This window comes from Semicossyphus pulcher, unplaced genomic scaffold (genome assembly GCF_022749685.1).
Source record: "Semicossyphus pulcher isolate SPU_LCO1_2020_fin unplaced genomic scaffold, fSemPul1.0.p SCAF_21, whole genome shotgun sequence".
Taxonomy (NCBI): domain Eukaryota; kingdom Metazoa; phylum Chordata; class Actinopteri; order Labriformes; family Labridae; genus Semicossyphus; species Semicossyphus pulcher.
In genome coordinates this window covers 16,793,566-16,815,583 of record NW_027211695.1, presented here as the reverse complement: position 1 = coordinate 16,815,583, position 22,018 = coordinate 16,793,566, and the positions used below count along the sequence as shown (strand labels likewise).

The 22,018-nt window shown below is 41.6% G+C and overlaps 2 protein-coding genes across 3 annotated transcripts; both read left to right on the top strand.

Moving 5' to 3' along the window:
• Nucleotides 1-530: 530 nt before the first annotated feature.
• LOC138601221 (protein mono-ADP-ribosyltransferase PARP14-like) lies at nt 531-8,837 on the top strand. Of its 2 annotated transcripts, none has more exons than XM_069672800.1 (7): nt 531-798; nt 2,417-2,562; nt 2,759-4,798; nt 4,924-5,160; nt 5,237-5,461; nt 6,396-6,465; nt 6,866-8,837. In XM_069672800.1, exons 1-7 carry the CDS (start codon nt 624-626, stop codon nt 7,963-7,965), a joined length of 3,993 nt encoding a protein of 1,330 aa, XP_069528901.1. In that variant the 5' UTR covers nt 531-623; the 3' UTR covers nt 7,966-8,837. The 2 variants fall into 2 exon arrangements, with proteins under 2 accessions (XP_069528901.1, XP_069528902.1); XM_069672801.1 differs by having other exon boundaries at nt 761-798; nt 2,422-2,562.
• A 3,725-nt stretch (nt 8,838-12,562) lies between these two features.
• ltb4r2a (leukotriene B4 receptor 2a) lies at nt 12,563-21,590 on the top strand. The gene is made up of 5 exons (XM_069672738.1): nt 12,563-12,711; nt 18,505-19,065; nt 20,213-20,413; nt 20,534-20,574; nt 21,280-21,590. The coding sequence occupies exons 1-5, from the start codon at nt 12,697-12,699 to the stop codon at nt 21,584-21,586; spliced, it is 1,125 nt and encodes a 374-aa protein (XP_069528839.1). The 5' UTR covers nt 12,563-12,696; the 3' UTR covers nt 21,587-21,590.
• The last annotated feature ends 428 nt before the right edge of the window (nt 21,591-22,018 follow it).

Sequence of the window (22,018 nt, the reverse complement as noted above, 5' to 3'; positions counted from 1 at the left end):
GTTGTGTATGAAATCATTAAATAATAATAATTTGCTTTATGTGTACCACTCTTTTTTTATACTAGAGGTGTAGCTTGAAGTTTTTTTACATAAATATGACATGCACCTGAATATTGACGCATATTTACATAAGAAAGATTGCATAAATTGTCAGATAATTAAGAATAATAAAAAGGTGACAGGTGGTTACAGGTAGATTGGTTCAAGCTCTTGTGAAAAGATGACTCACAGGCAGGTATGGGTAGATAGGCTGGCAGGTAACAAGAAACAGGTTGGGGTAGGTAGGAAGGGAATGCCAAATACAAAACAATGGAAAGAGTCCTTTATATAACGAGTGAGACAGACTGATCAAAACAGGGAACAGGTGTAGATGGAAAAAGGAGAGAAAGGTAGGGGTCATCTTAATGAACCTTACTACTAGTAAAATTATTTACTGCTTGGCCCCTCCCTGTTAAACATTCACCATGCTGATTTTGCTGTTTTACCAGCCACTAGAGGGCGCAGCTCCTCACACAGGCTCAGCCCGGAGATAGGCTGTATAAATAAAGCTCAGACGCACTGAACACACTGCTTCTCGAATCGGACACCGTTGACGATATTCCTCTCCTTACACGAGCCAAACTATGGATGATATTTACCGATATCCAGTTTTCTTTGAGTGTCACAACCTGCTCGGGAAACAGAAGAAGAAAATAGAAACGTATTTCCGTATTCGCCGCAGATCAGGCGGAGGGGACTGTGGACCACTGAGAAAGGAGACTGATACAGTCTACAGCGTTGCTTTCAAATATCAAAAAGGTAGGCCATAAGACACCGTAATTTAAAATAACGTAACCACAAACTAATGATATAAATGATATCACAATGTCAACACTCTTGCATGTCGTTACATAACCACCCTATGCTAAAGAAATAATAACTAATAGGCCTTTTATTTTAATTTCGTTTGCCTTGAAAACAAACACTATATAGTATAGCCTATTATTAGGCTGCGCGAAATATATTATCAAGATGAATCCCGGAATCAGCAGGAAAAAATAAAGCGAATAGCTTAAGTTTCACTTTCCGGGGGAAATGAAACTCAAGTCACTGCTGTCAGAGGAATGTATACAGTAGAGCGCTATTGGAGTGAGAAGTGTACCCAGTATGTAGGCCTATCAAATAAATAAAGCAATAGCTCAGTGCAAAAGAATACTAACATACTAGTTTTAATTCACTACACCAGCTGACTGAATCTTAACCAACTGTAGCCTTAGTAAAATCAGCTGTTTCAATTGTGGAAGTGGTATCTTCGCTTCAGTCGAAGTAGCAGTATCCTAAATACTCAGTTACAAGTTAAACTGTCACATTCAAGATTTTAAATAAGTTTAGGGCAAAAGTGGAACAGCGAGATGTTCTTAAATACATAATTGTTTGTTGAATTATGCTTTCAGAGATTTATGTATTGGAATATTTTTACTAATGCTTTAGACACAAGCTGCATTTAGTTTTACAGCTAGTTAACTACTTTATTGCATTGGATGTAAAGTAGAGTATCATTTACAAATTGATCACATGTTTAGTATGTTAAATGTTAATCTGTAACTCAAGCTGTCAGCTGGAATGTAAAAGAACATTTTCCTCTTAAAATGAAAAGAATACAATTGAAATACTTTATGATGTATTTCAAAATTCTACTTTATATTTATATTATATTTATATTTTATTTATATTTATTTTTGTATAGTATTTCAGTAAATTTACTTTTTAACTTTTCATAACTTTACAATAAAATAATACATTAGGACTAATGTGGTAGTAGTGTATTATGGTGCACACTAGATCCTGACTGATATATCAGATGGCCGATATTATCAGCCGATATGGGGCTATCACATATATATTAGAATCGGTGTTTATGTTTTCAGATATCCACCAATATTAAAACTTTTGACAGTAAATTTTATACAGAAAACATTGCTTGGGATCTTTTAGAAATGTCATCATGTGGTTTGTCCAGCAGAGGGCGCACAGACTCCATGATTTAGTTGGCTATGATACATTTATTGGGTACACCTTTGTACCTTGAATATCTTTGCAAAGTAATATTGTTTCAAATTTGGTGCACAATCCATAAAGAAAAGTTCTGTTTTCATTTCAGCTCAAAAAATCACTATATCAGTCACCATATCGGTAATTGGTCAGTTTTTCAACATCTAAAATCCCTTATTGGTCGAGCTGTGGTGCAAACTATGAAAAAGGGAGGGTTGTCTATTTTAACCCACTGGCAATAAAGTTAGATTTTTTTTTCTGAACAACTGGCAAAGGATCAGGGTTAGTGAATGACAATGGGAAAAAGAACATCTCATCTAATAAATGTCAAAATTATTCCTTTTTTTAAAACTCACAGTAACAACTGCAAGTTTTTCTGTCTTAGATCAGCAGGCAGTCCTGCAGAGGCCTCAGCATGCTGTGGAGCATGCAGATGGTTGTATGGTGTTCACTGTCCGAGGCAGCCTTGAACCTCACACCTTAACCACTACCACTTCAGCTCCAAGCCAGGATTTAAGTGCTCCTGTACAGGTTAGCAAACATATCCGTCGCATGTTAAGTTGTTGCATGTTAAGTTGTGATATAATACTAATGAGGCTAAGTACTTAATTGTCAACACTGTAAAAATATGCTGTGTTTTAACAACCCAACTGTTTCTTAGCATTTTGGGATAAAAACAGAAACCAGCAAACTGTTGTAATTATTTGTATATCTCTTCTCAATACAGAGCCTGCAGATAAATCATGCCTCAACTCCTCCATCAAGTGGTAAAAATTATGAATTACAACTTGACACTCACCTCCTACGTTACCTGAAGGAATGCCCCCAAGCGTGGAGAGAACTAGAGAAAGAACTCACGTCTGTTTCCTGCTCTGCCCAGCTTTACCCAGAGGAGGGGAGGGCTGTAGTCACGAGTTCAGCTCAACCTGGTGCTGGAGATGATGTAAGAAATTGGAAAGCAGATGTAGACAAAGTCTTTGATGGCTACCTGTGCCACCATGAGGTGAACCCTCACAAAGTTAAAGCTTCGCTTCAGTCCTGCAGCTCCCCTCAGACCACAAATGACGTTAAGGTGTACAGCGAGGTTGGGACAGCTGTTGTTGTTGGGAAACGATCCAAGGTGAATGCCATGTTGATGAATCTAGAAGACAGGTCGAGTGCTAGTGAGAAGCAAACCAGCTTTCGTCGACTAGGCAAGTCCAGACTCCGCCTCCTCTGGAAAGAGATTGTGCACAGTTTGGGTCGAGATTTTCCAGAGGTAATGGTCACACAGGGAGAGGTAGGTCAGATCGTTCTGGAAGGTTCTGTGGAGGAGATTCTCAAGGCTGGAGATTTGATCTCAAAAATGGAGGAATTAATCTTAGAGAGGACAGTTTATGACTTGAGCCCTCACCTTTTGGCCTTCCTGAGAAAAGCTTACGGAGAACCAGGGGCGCTAGGTAACTTTTTAAGGGTTGGTGACAAAGTGGAAATAGAGTTGAGAGACTCAGAGTTATGCTTATTTTCCCTTTCTGCTGATAAACTGGATGACACAGAAAAAACACTTCAGGAAAAATTCAAGGAAGTCAAGAATGACATTCCTCAATGCTCTGCTGTGCCAACTGAGCTTTGGAAAAAGCTTGTGTGCAAGACAATGGCAATGAACCAATGGCAGTGTAGGGCTCAGGTTGTGCTTGGCTCAGACAACAAGGTGTGCTTAGTGGGCCACACCAAAGAAGTTGAAGAGCTGAGTGAAGTTGTCGAACAGTTTATTTTGGACCAATCTTGTGTGCAAAGCATAGTCCATTGCCATCTGCCTTTCCAAGAGTTAGCCAAAGAGTTACCAGAACTACTGCAGCAGCATAAGTTAGACTGTTTAGGGGTTACCGTCCGTCTTCTAACATCTCCCTCTGGGTCTTCGGTTGTGCTGGGAGGTCCCTTCAGCAAAGTGACCGAGGTCAGGAACTGTCTGGTTCCATTTTTGGACTCCCTTGATCAGGATAGAGTCACTACTGATGATAACGGCTCAGTAAGCTATTTCCGGAGTTCCCCTAGAACAGATGAACTCATGATGAACTTGAGCTTGAGTGAAGTGAACACAACAGTTGCTAGCTACCGCCTTCATGGAGGGCTTCAAGTGCTGGTCTGTCAGGGTGACATCACCAAACAAGATGCTGACGCCCTGGTGAACGCTGCCAACGAAGATTTGGACCACTGTGGAGGGGTTGCTGCCGCACTGAGCAAAGCAGGCGGTCCTGAAGTACAGAGTGAGAGCAATGACTTAGTAAAGTTTATGGGGAAAATACCAACAGGTGAAGTAGTTGTGACCACAGGGGGGAACTTAAACTGCAAGAAACTGCTGCATGCTGTTGGGCCTGTTGGTGGAAAAGCAGGGGGAAGAGAGAGGATCTTACTGGGAAAAGCTGTCCATTCTGCTTTGAATTTAGCAGAAATGATGGCATTCAAGTCCATAGCCATGCCTTGTATCAGCTCTGGGGTATTTGGGGTTCCTGTCACTGTATGCTCTGAGGTTATTGTAACTGCTGTTAAAGAGTTTGGCCGTCAGGGAGGGCGTAGTTTAAGTAGAATCATCCTGATTGATAACAGGGAGGAGGTGGTGAGGGCGATGCAGGAAGCATGCGATCGGCTTCTCCAAGAGGTGACTACTGGAACAAGTGCACCAACTGATATTGGGCTACCAGTGGATGCTGCTGTCCAAGACAAGGCTAGAGCTCCTGGAGATGGTGTCCATGTAGAGATCATTCAGGGAACCATGGAGACCCAGCAGGTGAGAATTTTCTGTTGGTGTCAGCTGATTTATAGTCACAAAACACCCAAAGACACAATATATGTGAATGAGAAACGTAGACAAAATGTGCTTGACATCCACCACATTTCCTCCTCGCCTCCCAGGTTGATGCACTGGTATCGCCAATGGTTGGCCATGATCCTCTCTCCACCCGTGTTGGAAACACTTTGTTGAAAATGGTTGGACCTCAGCTGACAGCGAGCTTTAGAAAGGAAGCAGGAGAGGAAACGCTGCATGGTGACTCAGTCCTGGTGGAGGGCTTGCATGGACTTCCATCTAATGCAGTGTTCTTTGTCAACCTGGCTCCCTGGGACAACGAGCAGGATGGAACTGCAGTTCAGGTAAAATATCTTTCAGTTAAGTCTCAACTCTTGGTGTTTTCCGGATCTCTGCTAATTGAAATCCTACTTTTTCCAGGTTCTGAGAATGTGCATCAACCAAGTCCTAACTTCCTGTGACAGTAGAGGATTTGGTTCTGTTGCTCTCCCTGTACTCGGGGCTGGGATTGCTCTGCGTTTTCCTGACGCCGTGGTAGCCAGGGTTCTACTGGAGGAAGTTCATGCATTTGAACAAGAGCGAGCCAGCAGAACGCCGCTCTCTGTCCGAGTCGTCATCCACCCCAGTGACGAAACGGCTTCTGAGGTAATCCAGATGCATTGTACTTTTAACACTGACTAGTCTAGAGAGTTCAAGTTTAGTTTTTTGCTAGTACAGTAGAATCTGTGTTTTAGTGCAAACAATAGTGCAGGCTTCAAAGACCTGAACTCCTGGACAGAGGCAGAACAAAACCTTTAGAGGTCCCACTACTCCCACTACTGAATGTGATTAGTTTAGGCTTTGTTCACACAGCAGGCTTGTCAGATCAGTTTCTAAAATCAGACTGTCTGCACCGTATTTGCAAATGATCAGATTGGATATGATTGTCCAAACATCACCAACTTGCACCACCACCAATCTGCATGGGTTGCTGTGGTGCTGACAAAGGCATAAGTAGCTACGTATGCTGTAGCTGTTGCTTTCCCTAACGTAAGCAATGGAGATCCATCATATTGCCCTCATAAAACAATCAAGCTGCCTTCTCTCAGCAGAAAATTTCTAACAACCTTGTAATCTTGCTTGTGAGCAGTTTACTGTTCCCACTTACGCCGATAAACGGTAATTGCGAGACCACACCTCCAAGATATCCAGACAGTGCTGCATGTGTGACGTCCACGGTTGGCGCCAGTTGTAACTCTTGATTTTCCTCGCTGACGGTCGCTTTCCTTTTTAGACTGTTTGTCTTCATCTGAGCGTCGAGTTTGTTTCTTTTTCTTCGGAATATTTTTGAAGTTGTATCTGTAGTCATCGATCTTTTCTTTGTTTGTTCAGCCATAGTAGATTACTGTTGACTCACAACAGTCCATAATACTGCAAATGCAAAGGCTTTCATCAGTGGGCCATCGGCTCAATCACCATTGTGTAACCTCATTTGGCGAAAGTGACATTTATTTAAATGGAAATCTTCAAGATTATTACTTTAACTGGTATAAAATTATTCTAATACTGTATGAAACCCTACACTTCCCTGTCTCTGCAGGTCTTCAAGTCCGTCCAGGAAGCTTTCCAACACAAAGAATTCACAAACCAAGTTCAGCAACCACACCAAGGTGGGTATAGATATCTAATGACAGCAAAGAATTGGAACTCAGTCCTGTGGCAACCGTTATTTGATATTTGTATGCTGGTAACTAAACTTAGCATGAGGGAAACTTTTGAATTGTATGAATTTAAAATAAAAATAAAACAATGCCTTATATTCGGTAATAATACTGCAAAATATAAAATCTAATCCAGCATAAAAAAGAAGCTTTCACTAGTGGAACAACTGCAGTGACAGTGTTGTAAGATGTATGTTATAGATGTAATTCAGTGTGTTATAGACAAATGTGTTATATAACTTCCATTGAAATATTGGCTTTTATTGTCTCCTTTTTTAAAACCAAATTATTTAAAAGTGCATCTTTATCTGAGTCAAACCTAACACTGTGTACTTGTTGTTTTCCAAAGCATGCGTGTCTGCCACAAAGAGGATCGTGCTGCTGGGAAAAACAGGATCTGGAAAGAGCAACCTGGCTAACACCATATTCGGAGAGAAACTGTTCACCACGAACCATACTCCCAACTCTGGAACAAGGCAATGTCAAGCAGAAACCAAATCTGTCAATGGAAGAAGCATCACTGTGATCGACACTCCTGGTTTCTTCGATGCAGGGAGGTCTGAGGAGGAGATGAAGCCTGAGATATTGAGCTGTATCACAGAGTGCGCTCCTGGGCCCCATGCTTTCCTCATTGTGCTGAAAGTGGAGAAATTCACCGAGCACGAGAAGGCTGTGATCGGTAAAATATGCCAATATTTCTCTGAAGATGCACTTAAATATGCTGTCATTGTCTTCACTCATGGTGAGCAGCTCCCTAAAGGGATGAAAATCGAGGAGTTTGTCGGGCAGAATGAGGATCTGAGTGATCTGGTGCAGAAGTGCGGCGGCCGGTGCCACGTCATCGATAATAAATACTGGAAGAACAAAGTGCAGAATAACTACAAGAGCAACCAGCTACAGGTGGAGGAGCTGCTCAACACAATAGACATGATGGTGAAGGAAAACAATGGTGACTTCTACATCAATGAGATGTTTCAAGCAGTGGAGAAAGAAATACAGAAAGAGGAAGAGAACATTAGATGGTCTCGCGGTGACATGCCAATGGAAGAGATCAGAACAGCAGCTAAAAGCATTGTATCTGAGAGGTTTATGATCCAACTGGCAGGGACAGCAACAGGAGCGTTGATAGGGGCTCTCTTTGGTGTGGCAGCCATGGTTGGACTGGTTATCACAGCTCTGCAAAACTCTACATGCTTAATAAAAGTCATGAAAAGGATGCCAGCAGTAGGAGGTGCGACCGCAGCAGCGGCAGGAGGAGTAGAAGTAGCAGGTTTGGCAGCTGCCGGGGTGGTGGTTGGTGTGGCTGCAGCAGGCTTAACTGCAACAGGAGGAGTTATAGGTGGGCTTATTGGACGAGAGGCAGCTGAGGGAGCAGAAACACCACGGGAGGCAGCGGTCAGGGCGGCCAATGCTGTGATTGACAAAGGAAAGACTAGCTTAAAGCTGTAGTAGGTAAATATGCAGCAGTACATGAGAGAGATAATCTGTTAAAAATATCATGTTCCTCTGGCTCCTCCTACTGCTCCTAATGGAATTTGTAAGAATCCAACGATCCTGAAACACAACAACCAATCGGAGCCGAGCAGTCTCTCAGGCTGCTGTCAATCACACACTGCGCAGCAACAATTCTCTGCACATGCTCACACGGTCGAGCATCTAAACATCTAAAAATCACAACCACAGGGGAAGGAAAACTGCCCATCCCCAAGACCGTGAAACCGAAGAAGAGAAATGAGGAAAAGCAAGCTAAAAAGAAAGACTTGGACCGAGACAGAACAGGGACCTGGAGGTCAACGCTTGGATGATCTCTCTCCTATAAACTGTTTTTGTCTCCCCCATCTCCAGATGATAATTATCTGACTCTTTAGCTGCTAAATGCAACACTATATTCACAAGTCACTTTATTGTTGGTCTGCTGTTTGGTGCTGGGTAATAGTCAGCGATAAGGGTTTGTGGGTGTGACACTAAGAAAGACAACTGACCACTACACATGGTGACTTGATATGCTACGTAAATGAAGAGAGATGAGAGGTACGGCTTTGTCCACAGGGGACAGAATCAACAGAATCAAAGCAAGATGAGCGGGGACTTTGAAACGGGTGGAGGGTAACAATCATTGTGAAAATTCATTTTCAAATCACTTTTAAATTATTGATTATTATCAGTGGGATCATTCAATCTTTGTACTGGTATTTTACATAATAAACGTACATATAGATAAAGCGTTGTTTGAATGTGGACTTAACTTGTTTGAACTGACTTACTTTAAGTATTTTAAGCAATTATTTGTTATTAATCTGTTTGAACAATAAAAGCATTGATTGCTCAACTTTTCTTATCTGTCCGTTTTGTTTCATTAAGGGGCTGACTGCTGTATCTCTTTATGGTAGGATTTCTATTCTTACACTGACATCGCAAGCTTTGATCAGCAGGGGGCTCCATACAACAAGCTTTCCACTGGGAGGTTCGGAGTCAAGTCAGGGCTCAAATCTATGAAGAGGAGTGGAGGTTAAAAGGTTGTACTGACTGGAAATTGTTGTAAATAAAGCTTTATTGAATATTATGAAATGTTTTCTCTGTAAACACACTGAAATACAAAGTCATACTACAAGCCAGTAGTTTAAAGTGCTTACTGTTAGAGATTTGTAGTCCAAAGCGTAACTATAGATCACCTTGATGACATCACTCTGACATCATCAGGGTTAATTCACGTAAATTTGATCAGTGAATTATACAGCTCTGCACAGGATATTTAGCACTAACTGTGACTGGTCAACTGGAGCACCAGCACGAACACAAGTGGTGAGAAACTGTTCATCAGGGTCTGAGTTTCCTCTGGGTTGCTGTGTGTGTCAAAGATTTTCCCCTTTGCGTAAACAACAGGTCGATCGACGCACCACCATTTCCTTTTAAATGTACCCATCGAGCACCTCTCGGCTGAAAAGACGTTTACATGACGACTGTGCCCCCGATAAAAAGACATTCAAAACTGGTTCAAAGGCGAACGTTTTTTCACCGACTATTTGAACAAGTCTCATCACACTCTATATATTAACAGCATTTTTAACGTCGCATAGGGGCTAAAATGATTGTAGAAGTGAGCAGTGTATCACAGTCAGTTTTTTGCATACATGGGTGCAGTTGGATACAAACTCACAACGCTTGCATTCAAACCCAGCACTCATCACCGTCGGCCTCCGAGGTCTCCTGAGGTTGTGATCTTCCAGGGCTCGTTCTGCCTACACAGTCAGAGCTGCACAGCCGAAGTACTTGGGACTGTTTAAAATTGCTCCCTTTACGATGTCTCTGCACCTTCTTGTTGACATCACACAGCCCATAAAGCGCCGTGTTTTCGATTTTTGTACGAAAAATAAAATTACGTCTTTGTGTAGATCGGATTTTACCCACTGCTGCAAAATGATTTTGGAGAAATGCCGCGACAATCATCACTTTCGTCACCCTTTCATTGCTGAAATGAAAAAACTAAAACAAAAGTGTCTTTTATGACCCGTTGATGTCGTAACCGTATTGTAGCCGGTTGGAAAATGGTTGAAATTAGGCCTCACGTAGACGTTCAGACCTGATTTCACCCTGTTTTCAACCTAAATCTTGGTTTGTGCTCACTTGCTATTTTTTTTTGTATTTTGTCTGGCTGAACGCACCTGTGACCTCGATGTTCAAAACCAGTGTCAGCCCCTTTCACAGACTTTTTCTAACCACACGGTTGATGTCAGTTAAAGAGCGTGGACGTTCAAATCTAACCTAACACAGCTCCATGTACTTCCACCTCCCCCATTTGGAGCTGAGAAAAAGCTCCTTCTTTTTCAAAAAGTTCAGACAAAATAAAACTCATAAAGCTCCTGTCTGCCTGTGAAACTGAACGTCAGTAAAATGGCTGGCAAGCAACTCCATCCGATAGAGAAGCAACATGGAGTTAAGCTGAGTAAAGGCTCTCTTTTTTAATTGTTTGAGCATGACACAGTCTGAAGGCTTGTCTGGGTTTTTTTCATCCTGGGCACGCAAAGGCAAGTTGCCTTTACTTGGAAAGACTCAACATCAGCCAAAATCATCAGATTACTCGGTATATTTCTTGATAACTGTGCTTACAGAAATGTTCCCGGTTTTGTAGTTTCAGTGGGGATTTTTTTTTACCCCTACGTATCAGGGTGAGTTTTCTAGTTTTACGCCTACGCTCTATAGGTCACTTTTTGTAGCTGTGAAAAATGAGTCTCAACATTTCTCTCCATAAAGAATGGGTTAGCCCTGCACTACTCTGGCACCCTGCCCAGTTTGTGTGCTGAGAGGTAACATCGAATTAGAACAACAAGCAATATGGAAACATAATAAGCCTCATTACAGATTGTAAAATGATGCCAGGCAGCTTTATTTTCATAGCACACTAAAAACACAAGGGGAATTTAAAGGGCTTTAACAAGAACAATAACAACTACAAACATGTATATAAAAATCTTTATTTAATTGGAATTAAATGACGTAAAATATACCAAAAAAAGTGTCAAGTATATATTCACTATATGGACAAAGGTTTAGTCTTGCCTCGCCGGAAAGTTCGGAGCTAAAAAATGCCTATCCACCCCTCCCCCCACATTAAAATGACCTACTTTACAGCCCAATCAGACTTGTTTGCATCCTGCTACAAAACCAGTATGGTAGTAAGTACAAACAGACAATCCAGTTCCTCAACTTTCTTCAGTAAGTGAAATTCTACTATTATTTTTCTGGTACGTTATCAATAACAAGCAGGTATCAGCGTATGCGCTCTCACCATACCTGACTTGTTAGCTTGTTCAGGGTTTGCCATACATTGACTTACATGTGGTCGCACTAACATAGGAGTCATGATTGTTGTTGGCTCTTCCCGGTGAGCTGGCTCCAGGTTTTCTACTTTCCACAAGCCCTTGTAGCAACTCCAATCAGCAACCACCACCAATACAACCTCATGTTGTGGGTAACACAGTGGTTAATTAATCAATCCAATTTTATTTGTAGTGCCAGTTAAATTTAGAGAGACCCAACACAAATCCACCATGAGCCGCACTTAGCAACAGTTGGGAACAGTGACAAGGCCATCTGGTTAACTAGCTAATAAGCTAGCTAGGAAATTTGTGTTCCCTAGCTAGCCAAAGACTGTATAGCTTTGATGTTTTTAGCATTGGCCAACCGACCTCTACTCTAGAGCTCCATCCTCTTGTCCAATTATGGTCAATTCTGGCTCCAAAAAAACAAGATGGCGACTGCCATAATTTAAAATTTAAAGCTTCAAAACAGTGGGTTACAAAGCATTAAGTGAAGTCACACTGGCTATGTTCATTTCAAATATATGCAGTCTATGGTCTGGAACTGTTTTCATAGTTTGTGCTGCGCCAATTTCAGAACAACAGTCAAAGAAAGCCCCGTTCATGTTTCAAATGCCAATGCCCTTGAGTTTATAGCCAGGCCTATAAAGAAATGGTTTCCCAGTTTTTCCCAAATCACAACATGAGTTATCTCACAACACTTTACTTTTAGCACAACCAAAAACTTCCTTTTAACTGGCAGAAACCTGGAGCAGAACCAGAGTCATTGGTGGACACCCATCTGCCACGACCAAATGATAGCCAGGCCTTATTGTCGAGCATGGATCCCCGACCTCGCTAAGTCTTTTATGGCCAAATGGGAGGAAATCCATGCGGCACGGTTCAACAATCTTGTGGAGAGACTCCCCACAACAGCGGATGGTGTTAGAAGCATTTATTTCCAAATGGCATCACTTAAGGGTGTAATATTTCGGTGGCCACCTACGTTGGCCTCGTAATGAGTATACCGTGATTTTTATACAATTGGGATGAATAAACTACCATTAAAAACCCTACTTTGGTTGGACTTACCCTTTAAGTCAACACACGCTTGGAATTCCTCCCCTGACATGTGAGGACATTGACAGACTGCCAGAGCCGAGGCAGGCCAGGTAATGTGGACACACCTTCCCCTCTCACTACACTACAAGTTACAGCAAGCATGATCAATCAATAGAGAGCTACAGAGAAAGACAGACACAGAGAGAGGGTGGGGGGAAAAGTTAGGGACAAAAAGGGTTAAGAAAGGAGGAAATCATTACATTAACAACAGATTTCGACTTCTTTTCCAGCTCCCGGCGTCCTCTTTCCTCTGTTGGGATTAATGGCCGATCACTTGGTGAGTGTGTTATTTTTCCTGTCCCTCACTCATGACTGCGCTTTCGCTTCTGTCAGTAACAACACTGCGGTTACAACTGTCAACAAATCACTGCAAACAACCTCAGTTGCTGCTCCTGTTGGGGGACTTACAAACTTGTGTTGCCTTTTTGAGGATAAAATGTTTTTTGTGTACTTGTCAGTCAGTCAGCAGTGATTTCCTTTGATACGTGCAATATGTCAATTTGAGCCACAAAGTTTAGCTCTTGCTTCTTTAGCTGTTTAGGTTTTGCATGTATAGTTTTTCTTTGTAGGTGGAACAGGTGCGTTGTGGAAGGTATGCATGTGAGTCACACAGTATACACAAACACACCTTTTGAGCCACTGAGGTTTAATAGTCTTAGATGAGGTCACTTTTTTTTTACAGGGAGCTCTGTTTGCTAACATGATAAGAAAAAGCAAAAAAGGAGGGAAAGGGCCTTAATGGTGTGTGTTGTAAAGAAACACACACCGCTACGCACGAAGGGAACGTAAAGACTCAGCATGACGATGACAACAACAAGCTGGTGTTTTATTTATGGGCTGTTGCACAATGTGATACTTTCAGCTGCTTTGATGCCACTGTCATTGTGGTTTGACCGGCTTTCAGTGAACACACACATGTGGCTGCGCAGTCACATTTCTTTGTCTATTTGGTCTCCTGAAACCTTGTGAAACCCAACAATGTTTCAATGAAAAACTTGGTAAAATCAGTGTTAAAAGAAGAAGAAATATACTTATTAGCAATGCTTATGGCTTTAAATCTTTGTCAGATGGTAAATGCACTTTGCGACCACTCAAAGCTGCTTTTACACTACATGTCACATTCACTCATTCACACACGGATGGCAGAGGCTTCTATGTAAAGTGCCCAACTGTCAATCAGTCATCACATTCATACCCGTCGGCTGCCACCGGGAGCAATTTAGGGTTCAGTGTCTTGCCCAAGGACACTTCGACATGTAGGCTGAGGGAGCTGGGGATCAAACCTCCGACCTTCCGATTGAAAGCCTTCATTTTATTTGTGTGTTTCACTCGTTAATTTACTTATTATTTGTTGCATCTAACTACATTTTACTCTCTCTACGCATAATTTGTTTCTGTTCAGATTCACGTTTATGGCCAAGGAGGTTTAAAGAATTTGTCTCTGTGTTTTGGTGCAAAACTATGAACATAAAAATAGAATAAAAAACTACAAAGCTTGTACAAATCAGTGTCTTATCTTCAGGTCTTAAATAAGAAATAAAATAATAAAAATGTAAAAAGACAATTTCATGTAAAGAAATATGTGCACCTTAACTAAGAAGTCTTTAATTCAGTGTGAAATTAAACAAAAAACAACAACAAACAAACCCCAAAACACGACGGACATGCCAAATAAATCAATGAATTAATTCAGAATATTGAATTAAAATTATGAAATTTGCCTCTTCTCTTCAGCAAAAAAAAGTTTCTGTTTTGCCAATTATCTTCATTTAATTTCATGCGTACCAACACACATAATACTATGATGTATACCATGATGACTATGGCCCCACCACCCTTAATGCAACGTGTAACAGCAAGTACTACAGGAGCACTAACAACAGGAAACACGTCTTCTCATCTCTGCTGTGATTGCAGCTGTAACATCACCTGGCGTGGGCTCTCTCACCACTGCTAATTACACACTGGTTTACACTGTAGTAATGTATAATAATCCATAGAAATATCAAACAGGTTTGTGTTGGCAGATGTGGGTGTGAATATTTGATTATACGTGCAGGAGTACGGACGCTGAATAGTCTGTCAGCCATGTAAAGGGCGTGCTCTTGAACTAATACTCGAGATATGTCGAGCAAGTGATGACATGTCAATTTTTATAACAATTTTCCAGTAAGAAATAGCTGTCGTACATGCTGTATATTTCCTGGCTGGGGCCTATGGGATACATACCAGAGCATGTTGTATGAACTGGTTTAATGCTTACTCAGATTTCTCAACTAATATTTTATTCTTTATTAGATTTCTTATCATCATATTTTATGGAAAAGAAAACAGTTTCTCCTCGTTGTTCTCATTTTCTGTATCTCTTAAGCCTTCACCATGTTCTCATTCCCAACTACATACGGCTGCTTGCCCTGCGGCCCTAAGCTGCAAAATATGACTATTTAGGTTACAGCCTAGCATCAGTTGAGCACATGCAGGGTTCTGCGGTCAAATATACAGCTCTACACCTGGAAGTTGTACCCTTGAAAAAACAAAAGGATTAGCTTCTCCTCCGCCGTTGTTGTTGACAAAGTTGATATTGGAAGTCCCGCCCCTTCTTGATTTTGATTGGTCGGTGAGGGAGAAGTGACAAGCGTGAAAAACTGCTGACACAGAAGGCGTTTTTGCTGGACCCTGGGTGCTGAAAACGCTTAACTACATTGGTTTTGTGTAGAACCCATGGTTCTCAACTGGTGGGTCGGGACCCAAAAGTTGGTCGCGGATGTTTTCTTGAAGAAAAAGAAAAAGTTGAGGTAAAAAGTCTACGCTTAGTACTTATTTTGAAGGACATGCGTGCAGTAGTAGTGTAGTTCATTGACACGCTGATCCCACGATTCTTGAAACGTGATGAGCCCGACAGTAGTTGCATTTATGTTTTTTCAGTTATTTCTGTTGAAAAAAGGCTGCTGATTGGAATGAACTGTCGAATTGGTCATGGTCGTTTTGGTTGACCATTATACTGTTGTGTCTGTGATGTTTTGTTCCGACTCTGGTGCAAACTGCAACGTCTCTCATTAAAAAAATTTGAGTGGTTGAAAAATGTCAGAAATTCAGGTCGCGATTTGTCATTAAAAAGGAGTTGGTGGGTCCTGAGGCGAGACCAGTTGAGAACCACTGGTGCAGAAAATAGGTGCTGCTGGCTGCTGCTGCTGGTTAGTGGACACTGGCCCTTAAAGAGATAACTCTTTCAAAGTGGCTGACAAATATAAACTTTCATTACAAATAATGACTAATTCCCTCAAACAGCTGGGCATCATAGTGTTTTTTTACTCAAACAGGAGAAAACGTTAATTTGTTGGGGACTATTTTCATCAGCGGATGGATACACATCTAATGTGGTACTTAGTGTTAACAGAAGGGGAACAGTACGAGTGGAATCTGCTCAAAACAAACACACCCTCTCGGTTCACGCTGACGGAAGATGAGCAGTCAGTGCAACAGAGCGGTGCAGTCATGTGTTTTTAACAGTTTTTGCACCACAATGGCGCACTGTGGTAGAGGGATTAACTGTATTAGGGTTTGGATACACAGACACTTTTTAGTGAAATAAATACACTGTTTTCTTTCTCAAGGGATTTGCTGAATCATCACTTTGAATATATGTTTGATAAGCTTGGAAAATATTACACCTTGTACATTTTTCGACCTTAGGGAAGTAGGCAGCTAGTGGTTCCTCTGGCTGAGCTGAGGAAGGCGAAGTTGCATTCACAGTCATTGTTTTACTGCCAACAGGTGTAACCGACTTCCTGATGCAAACGTCAGCCACTTTTTGGATCTAAGTTCTTCTTATATCTGGATAATATTTCATACATTTAATTCATAGAATAAGTATTTGAACGTTGTGGCTTCCCTCGGTGTCGATCATTGTAAGTATTTCATATAATGTTGGGCAGCTTTCAGCACCAATGAATCACATCTGAGAGAATGAGCATGTTTCATCTTTGAATCTCAAACTGCAATTACTCGTGAAAATTGGGGGGAATTGCTTTTGTGTTTGGATGACACGAACAATCATAATTATTTCTAGGCCTAAGGAGAAAGAGAGACAATATATACAGTATCTGAGACTGACTCAGCGTTCAATTACTGATACAAACACGGTGACTGCCGCTCCCTACACGTGTCTGGTCTCGTTGTTCAGGAATTAAGGATCCCCGTTAAAACCTGTTACACTTGCGCCACACTCCCACGCTTTCCTGCAGAAAAGCATGTACTGTAAAACTGAAGCCAGAAAAACACAGTGTAGGAGTCAGAGATGAGGTTTATTAGTCAGATCATTTGGATGATTTGTTAAGCCTCTTCATGTTCTAGTTGTTGCCCAGAAAATACTGTCTCATATCACATTTGAAAAGCAGGCTTTTCAGGTCTTCTGAGTGACAAAAATGTCATTAACAGAAAGAGAAACTGCCTTGTTTTCTCTTTCACTATAACACTGTTGTATTTCTCGACCTTTATGTCCAGGGTTGGGAGGGTTACCTGTTTAAATTACCTGTTAAAAAACATAATCAGTAACCTAATCCAAGTATCACAATGTTAAAGTAACGTAACTGATTACTTTCAGTTACTTTTGGATTACTTTAATACAAAATCTGCAAAAAAAAGATGAGAAAAAAAATGTCAATACTTTTGTAACGCATGAATGCCCGTTTAAATTAAAGTTTAATAAAAGTACTTTAAGTCTGCTGCTCACACTATATGACACTTCCAGTAAACTGCCATAAACGTATTCCAGTCTGGGGCTTGTGTTTGTACCCACACCATCCCGGCCCCGACCGTCACCGGAGTCACAAACTATTTTTCAGTAGCAGTAGAAGAAGACGCCAGGTTAGCTAACACTTTTAACTGGAATCCTATGCAGCTAGCGTTAGCGGTTGGTCTTACCTGTAAATGTCTCTTTAAATTAGATGTTGGCTAATGACAACATTTTTACAGCCTGAAGGCAGAACTTGCACAGTGCTGCGCTGTTGCTCCCTTTTCCGCCCAGTCAAAGTATTTTTTCCACCCCAGGCAGGGGCATGTCCAGACTTTTTTGACTGGGGGTGGCCCAACTAGGGCACGGATTTATGCGACTGATTTTACCTACGTACATTAAGGTATCATTTAGATGTTACGTTCCCTTATGACAACAGAGTGGCACCATAAAAATCTTACATACTTTATTCCTCAGGGACTCAAAAATAACATGTATCTCGAAAAGTCTCGACAAATCACTGCTAGCAACAGACTGCTATCACTTAAGCTACGAGCAGCCTGTTGCTACACTACCCAATAAGTTGATTTGAACTGAAGTCCCACCTCTGACCAGGCAGATAGACAATCATAGGATTATGTCACCCCCAACAAACGCCCCTGACCACAGGCCATGGCAACCATAGACTGTTGATGGCAAGTGGTGGAGGAGTGGTGTTGTAGGAGTGTCGTAACGTGTGTGTGCAGGTGCATGGTGTTATCAGAGGCGGTCAGACGGACGGTTTAGAAATGAGACAGCAGATGTTATAGAGCATATTTTGGTTCATTTCGTCTTCAAGCTTCAACTTTCAAACCAGAAAAGCGCCCGACACCATTGGCGTTTTTTCTCATTGTCCAATCGGACGAAAGGAGAGGCGGGCCTTCTGTCAGTTTACAATGAAACAGCTAGGTTAATGACAGCTCATGATTCGGTGGTTGCCTTAACAACAGTAAAAACAAAAAAGGCGCGGCGAGCTGCTCCGTTTTTAACCGTAGGCTTCAACAATGCGGTGCGCCTCACGTTTTACAGCCTGCAAAAACGCGCTCTGTCTGATCAGGCTTGAAAAAACGGTTGCTAGAGCGGCATATTATTGCTGTGTTGGTTACTTTTTTTGGGAAGAAGCACAGTTAGTAAGATTCTTTGGGGGTGCTAATAGCTTAGGGTAACATATTGGTGTATTGACTGGTGAACTTGACAATACCCTACACTTTAGGCAAGACATGCCTGTTACTGGTATTAGTATCGTAACAACTCTATTAAAAAATGCACTGACTTAAACAATTATTCTCTCTTTTGCAGGTCACAAAAATGGCTCTGAGAAACAGTTTCCAATTCCAAAACAACTCCGGCAATGAGACCATTGTGGATAACCAAATGGGCACCTCTATCGGCGCCCTCATCCTGACCATCGTCTTTCTGTTGGGCTTCCCTGGAAACCTCTTCATCATCTGGAGCATCCTGGCACGGGCTCGGAAGCAATCTGTCACCACCCTCCTCATCCTCAACCTCGCTATCGCAGATGGTTCCCTAATGGCTCTCACCCCTTTCTTCATCGTCTACCTGGTTATTAAGAACTGGGTGTTTGGGCAAGTGATGTGTAAGATCCTCTTCTACCTGTGTTTGGTCAACATGTACGCCTCCATCCAGCTCATCACGCTGATGAGCATATACCGGCTGGTGGCAATACTGTGGCCGCAGCGTGTCACTTCTTTCACCGGCCGGAAGACTGTACTGCGGGTGCTAGCAGTGGTGTGGGTTCTGGTGATGATCGCCTCTGTTCCGGCTATTATCTTCAGAGACGTGAGGACAATCGGGAACAAACCTTCAGTGTGTGATTCCTTCCATGATGAAGATAGCCATGTAAGTCAACGAAAAACGATATTGTCCACCTTCACACTGTAAAGAACAATACGGCACCAGACACCAAGGCAGCACTAACCTCTAAATCCGTTAGCCAAAACAAAAAAATGTAGCGCTAAACAGCTACAGCTAAACATACTCAACAAACTAGGATGAACAGAGCAAAATGTATGCTGTACAAAAACAAGCAACCATACTTGGCAGAACAATCTGAAAGATGTTCAGTCGTCCACACACATTTCTGCTAACGTTAGCTTACATATAGAAATCACCTGTTTTGTTCAGAGTTGGAGGTGCCATTAAGGTCAGGTCTTCTGGTGAGCTGTATCCAGTCGCTGCTGCTAAGCTAGCTGCTGGATGGTTAACAAACACCACCAAACTGTAAAACTGCAGTGACACGTTATTATTGCCGCAGATTAATGGGGAAAATAATGTAATAATTATATATACAATCAGTGATGTGTAATGAGTAATTGATAAAGCAACTTGTCCAACACTGTGCAGGGCACATTAGCCTAGCTTAGCATAACAACTGGACCACCCCAGTTTTATCTTTTTTTAAATTTTGGCAGAACCAAACTTGTTATCTTAATTCTTAATATATTTAATAATTATTTTGTATGTATATATGACATTTGCGTAAAAAATCTGCTTTTCCGCTCTCTGCAAGTGTTGCGAGTAAACAGTAATCTACTATGGCTGAACAAACAAAGAAAAGATGGATGACTACAGATACAACTTCAAAAATAAGTGAAAATCCAAAGAAAAAGAAACAAACTCGACGCTCAGATGAAGCAAACGGTCTAAAAAGGAAAGCGACCGTCAGTGAGGAAAATCAAGAGTTACAACCGGAGCCAACCGTGGATGTTAAAGTGTCTTCCAGCAATTAGCGTTTATCGACAGTGGGTGGCGCTCAAGAGCACAAAACTGAAATCTTCCATTGTATCTTTAAGCTGTCAGCTGTGTAATTGAGTTGACGGTTCAACTAATCAAAACTTTTTCTGAATGCATCAAAGGAATGCTTCGGATTGGCAACAATGGTTTAGCTAATTTCATTTAATAATCTACTTAAAACCTCTTAATGTCATTTCAAATGATTCCAAATGGAAGAATAAAACACACTTATCATCTTATCTTCCCCGCACAGGTGGTCCTCCAGTACACGCTGGAGCTCGTGTTGGGGTTCTTAATTCCCTACACCATCATCGTGGTCAGCTATATCTGCATCTTACGGCGGATCCGCAGGACCAAGTTTGGACGTCGCGTTCGTAGTGAGAAACTCATTTTGGCCATCGTGTTGACCTTCTGTCTCTTTTGGTTGCCCTACCACATCATCAACATGGTGCAGGTATGTCACATCGTGTGGACACTTTCTTCCTGATCTTTAAATGTATCCATCACATGTCCATATTACATATTATCTATAAAAGTTTAAAGGGATATTAACAAGAAATGTTTTTGTTCACAGGTTACATGGGCCTTGTGTCCGAAGAATGATGTAAAATTAATGTAAGTGATTACATCTTATTTTTATAGCTAATATTACAATACAAACCACCAGTGTAATCCTCTTTTACATGGTTTACAGAAGAAAAAGGTCACGTGCAGTTTCTTTAGGGTCAAATTTGGCGGGTTAAACCTTTGTAGTGTGTGTTTTGGTTAAGTATTAACCAGGAGACAGGAGGCGATTAGCTTAGCTTACCTTAGCATATTGTGATAGAAGCAATGGAAACCAGTAACCTACTTCCTCCAGTCAGTACCTCAGAACCTGAGTTATAACCACAAACATCACATCTTAGACTGTATTCAAACAATTGGTGACTTACAGGGAGCTGTTTATTGGCAGACAAGAGCTGGTTGCAGTCCTAAAAGTGTGTGTTCATTATTTAAGTTCTTCTGTTTTAAAAAAAAATTCTTTTAACTTTAGATAGATCTGTTTTACCCTGCGTTCAGTCTTCATGCTAAGCTAAGCTAAGCTAAGCTAAGCTCATTGCCTGCTGACTCTTTCTCTGAAGTCATAGAAAGAAAGTGAATATTTCTCATTATTTGAACAATCAGAAAAATATAACCTATAAAATACAGTATAACAATAGAGCAGCGTCAGTTAAACAATGGTGGATGTAGGCTAAAGCAAAGAATACATTTAGCAGTCTGTGAGCCTTTTTTGATAATTTGTGTCTTATAAAACTCTCTGCTTACTTCCCTACCCACCAGATTGAATAGAATATGGAACAGGAGCCGTGCTGTTACCGCGTCCATAGCCTTCATCAGCAGCTGCGCCAACCCAGTGCTCTACTTCTTCGCGGGAAAGTCCTACATCCGGCGTGAAGGGCTGGCGTTCATGGCTCGCTTGTTTGAGGGAACGGGACTGGAGTCGGCCTCCAAGAAGATCCGACAGAACAGCCAGAACTGCAGCCGCGATAAAGAAAAAGATGCAGATGCGGTTATGTTAAAGGACAAAGAGGCGGACTCAGTTACCAACTCGAGCTCTAACGTCAAACCAGTGAAGAACGGTAAATAGGACTCAAGACACAGCAGGCTTAAAGCTGGTGTTCCTCCAGAGGAGAAAATTTAACCACTAAGACCTTTAAACCTCTGACCAGAAAACATCTTAAATTTGGAACTAACTTTAGGGCCACCCTGCACGCCGTGTCGGTTCCTGGTTCAGCTAGATAAGGTGAATCTGTCTTCCAAATGAGCCTGTTGCAAACTTCGAAGGGGACGTAAATGAGGATACTGATCCTGGACAGCTTCCACCAGATGTTTGAGTTCGTTCTCAAACAATATAGCAAATCAGGACTGTATATATGATGAGATATGGGCCTTATTCTTCTGTGAACTATTTCATAAGGAAAAACTAAGGAGTGTTATCCAGGATGCCTCCTCACTACACCTGTTCAATTCAGCATCCATCGCTCAAGGAGAGGTGGTGCTGTATGTTGACTGTATATGC

Bases quoted from the DNA above. Each gene is read 5' to 3' on its own strand.
- LOC138601221 (XM_069672800.1), top strand. From the start codon at position 624: ATGGATGATATTTACCGATATCCAGTTTTCTTTGAGTGTCACAACCTG. The intron at 4,799-4,923 runs GTGAGAATTTTC...CTCGCCTCCCAG, and splicing joins GAACCATGGAGACCCAGCAG to GTTGATGCACTGGTATCGCC. The intron at 6,466-6,865 runs GTGGGTATAGAT...TGTTTTCCAAAG, and splicing joins AGTTCAGCAACCACACCAAG to CATGCGTGTCTGCCACAAAG.
- ltb4r2a (XM_069672738.1), top strand. The intron at 19,066-20,212 runs GTAAGTCAACGA...TTCCCCGCACAG, and splicing joins TCCATGATGAAGATAGCCAT to GTGGTCCTCCAGTACACGCT. The intron at 20,575-21,279 runs GTAAGTGATTAC...CCTACCCACCAG, and splicing joins AAGAATGATGTAAAATTAAT to ATTGAATAGAATATGGAACA.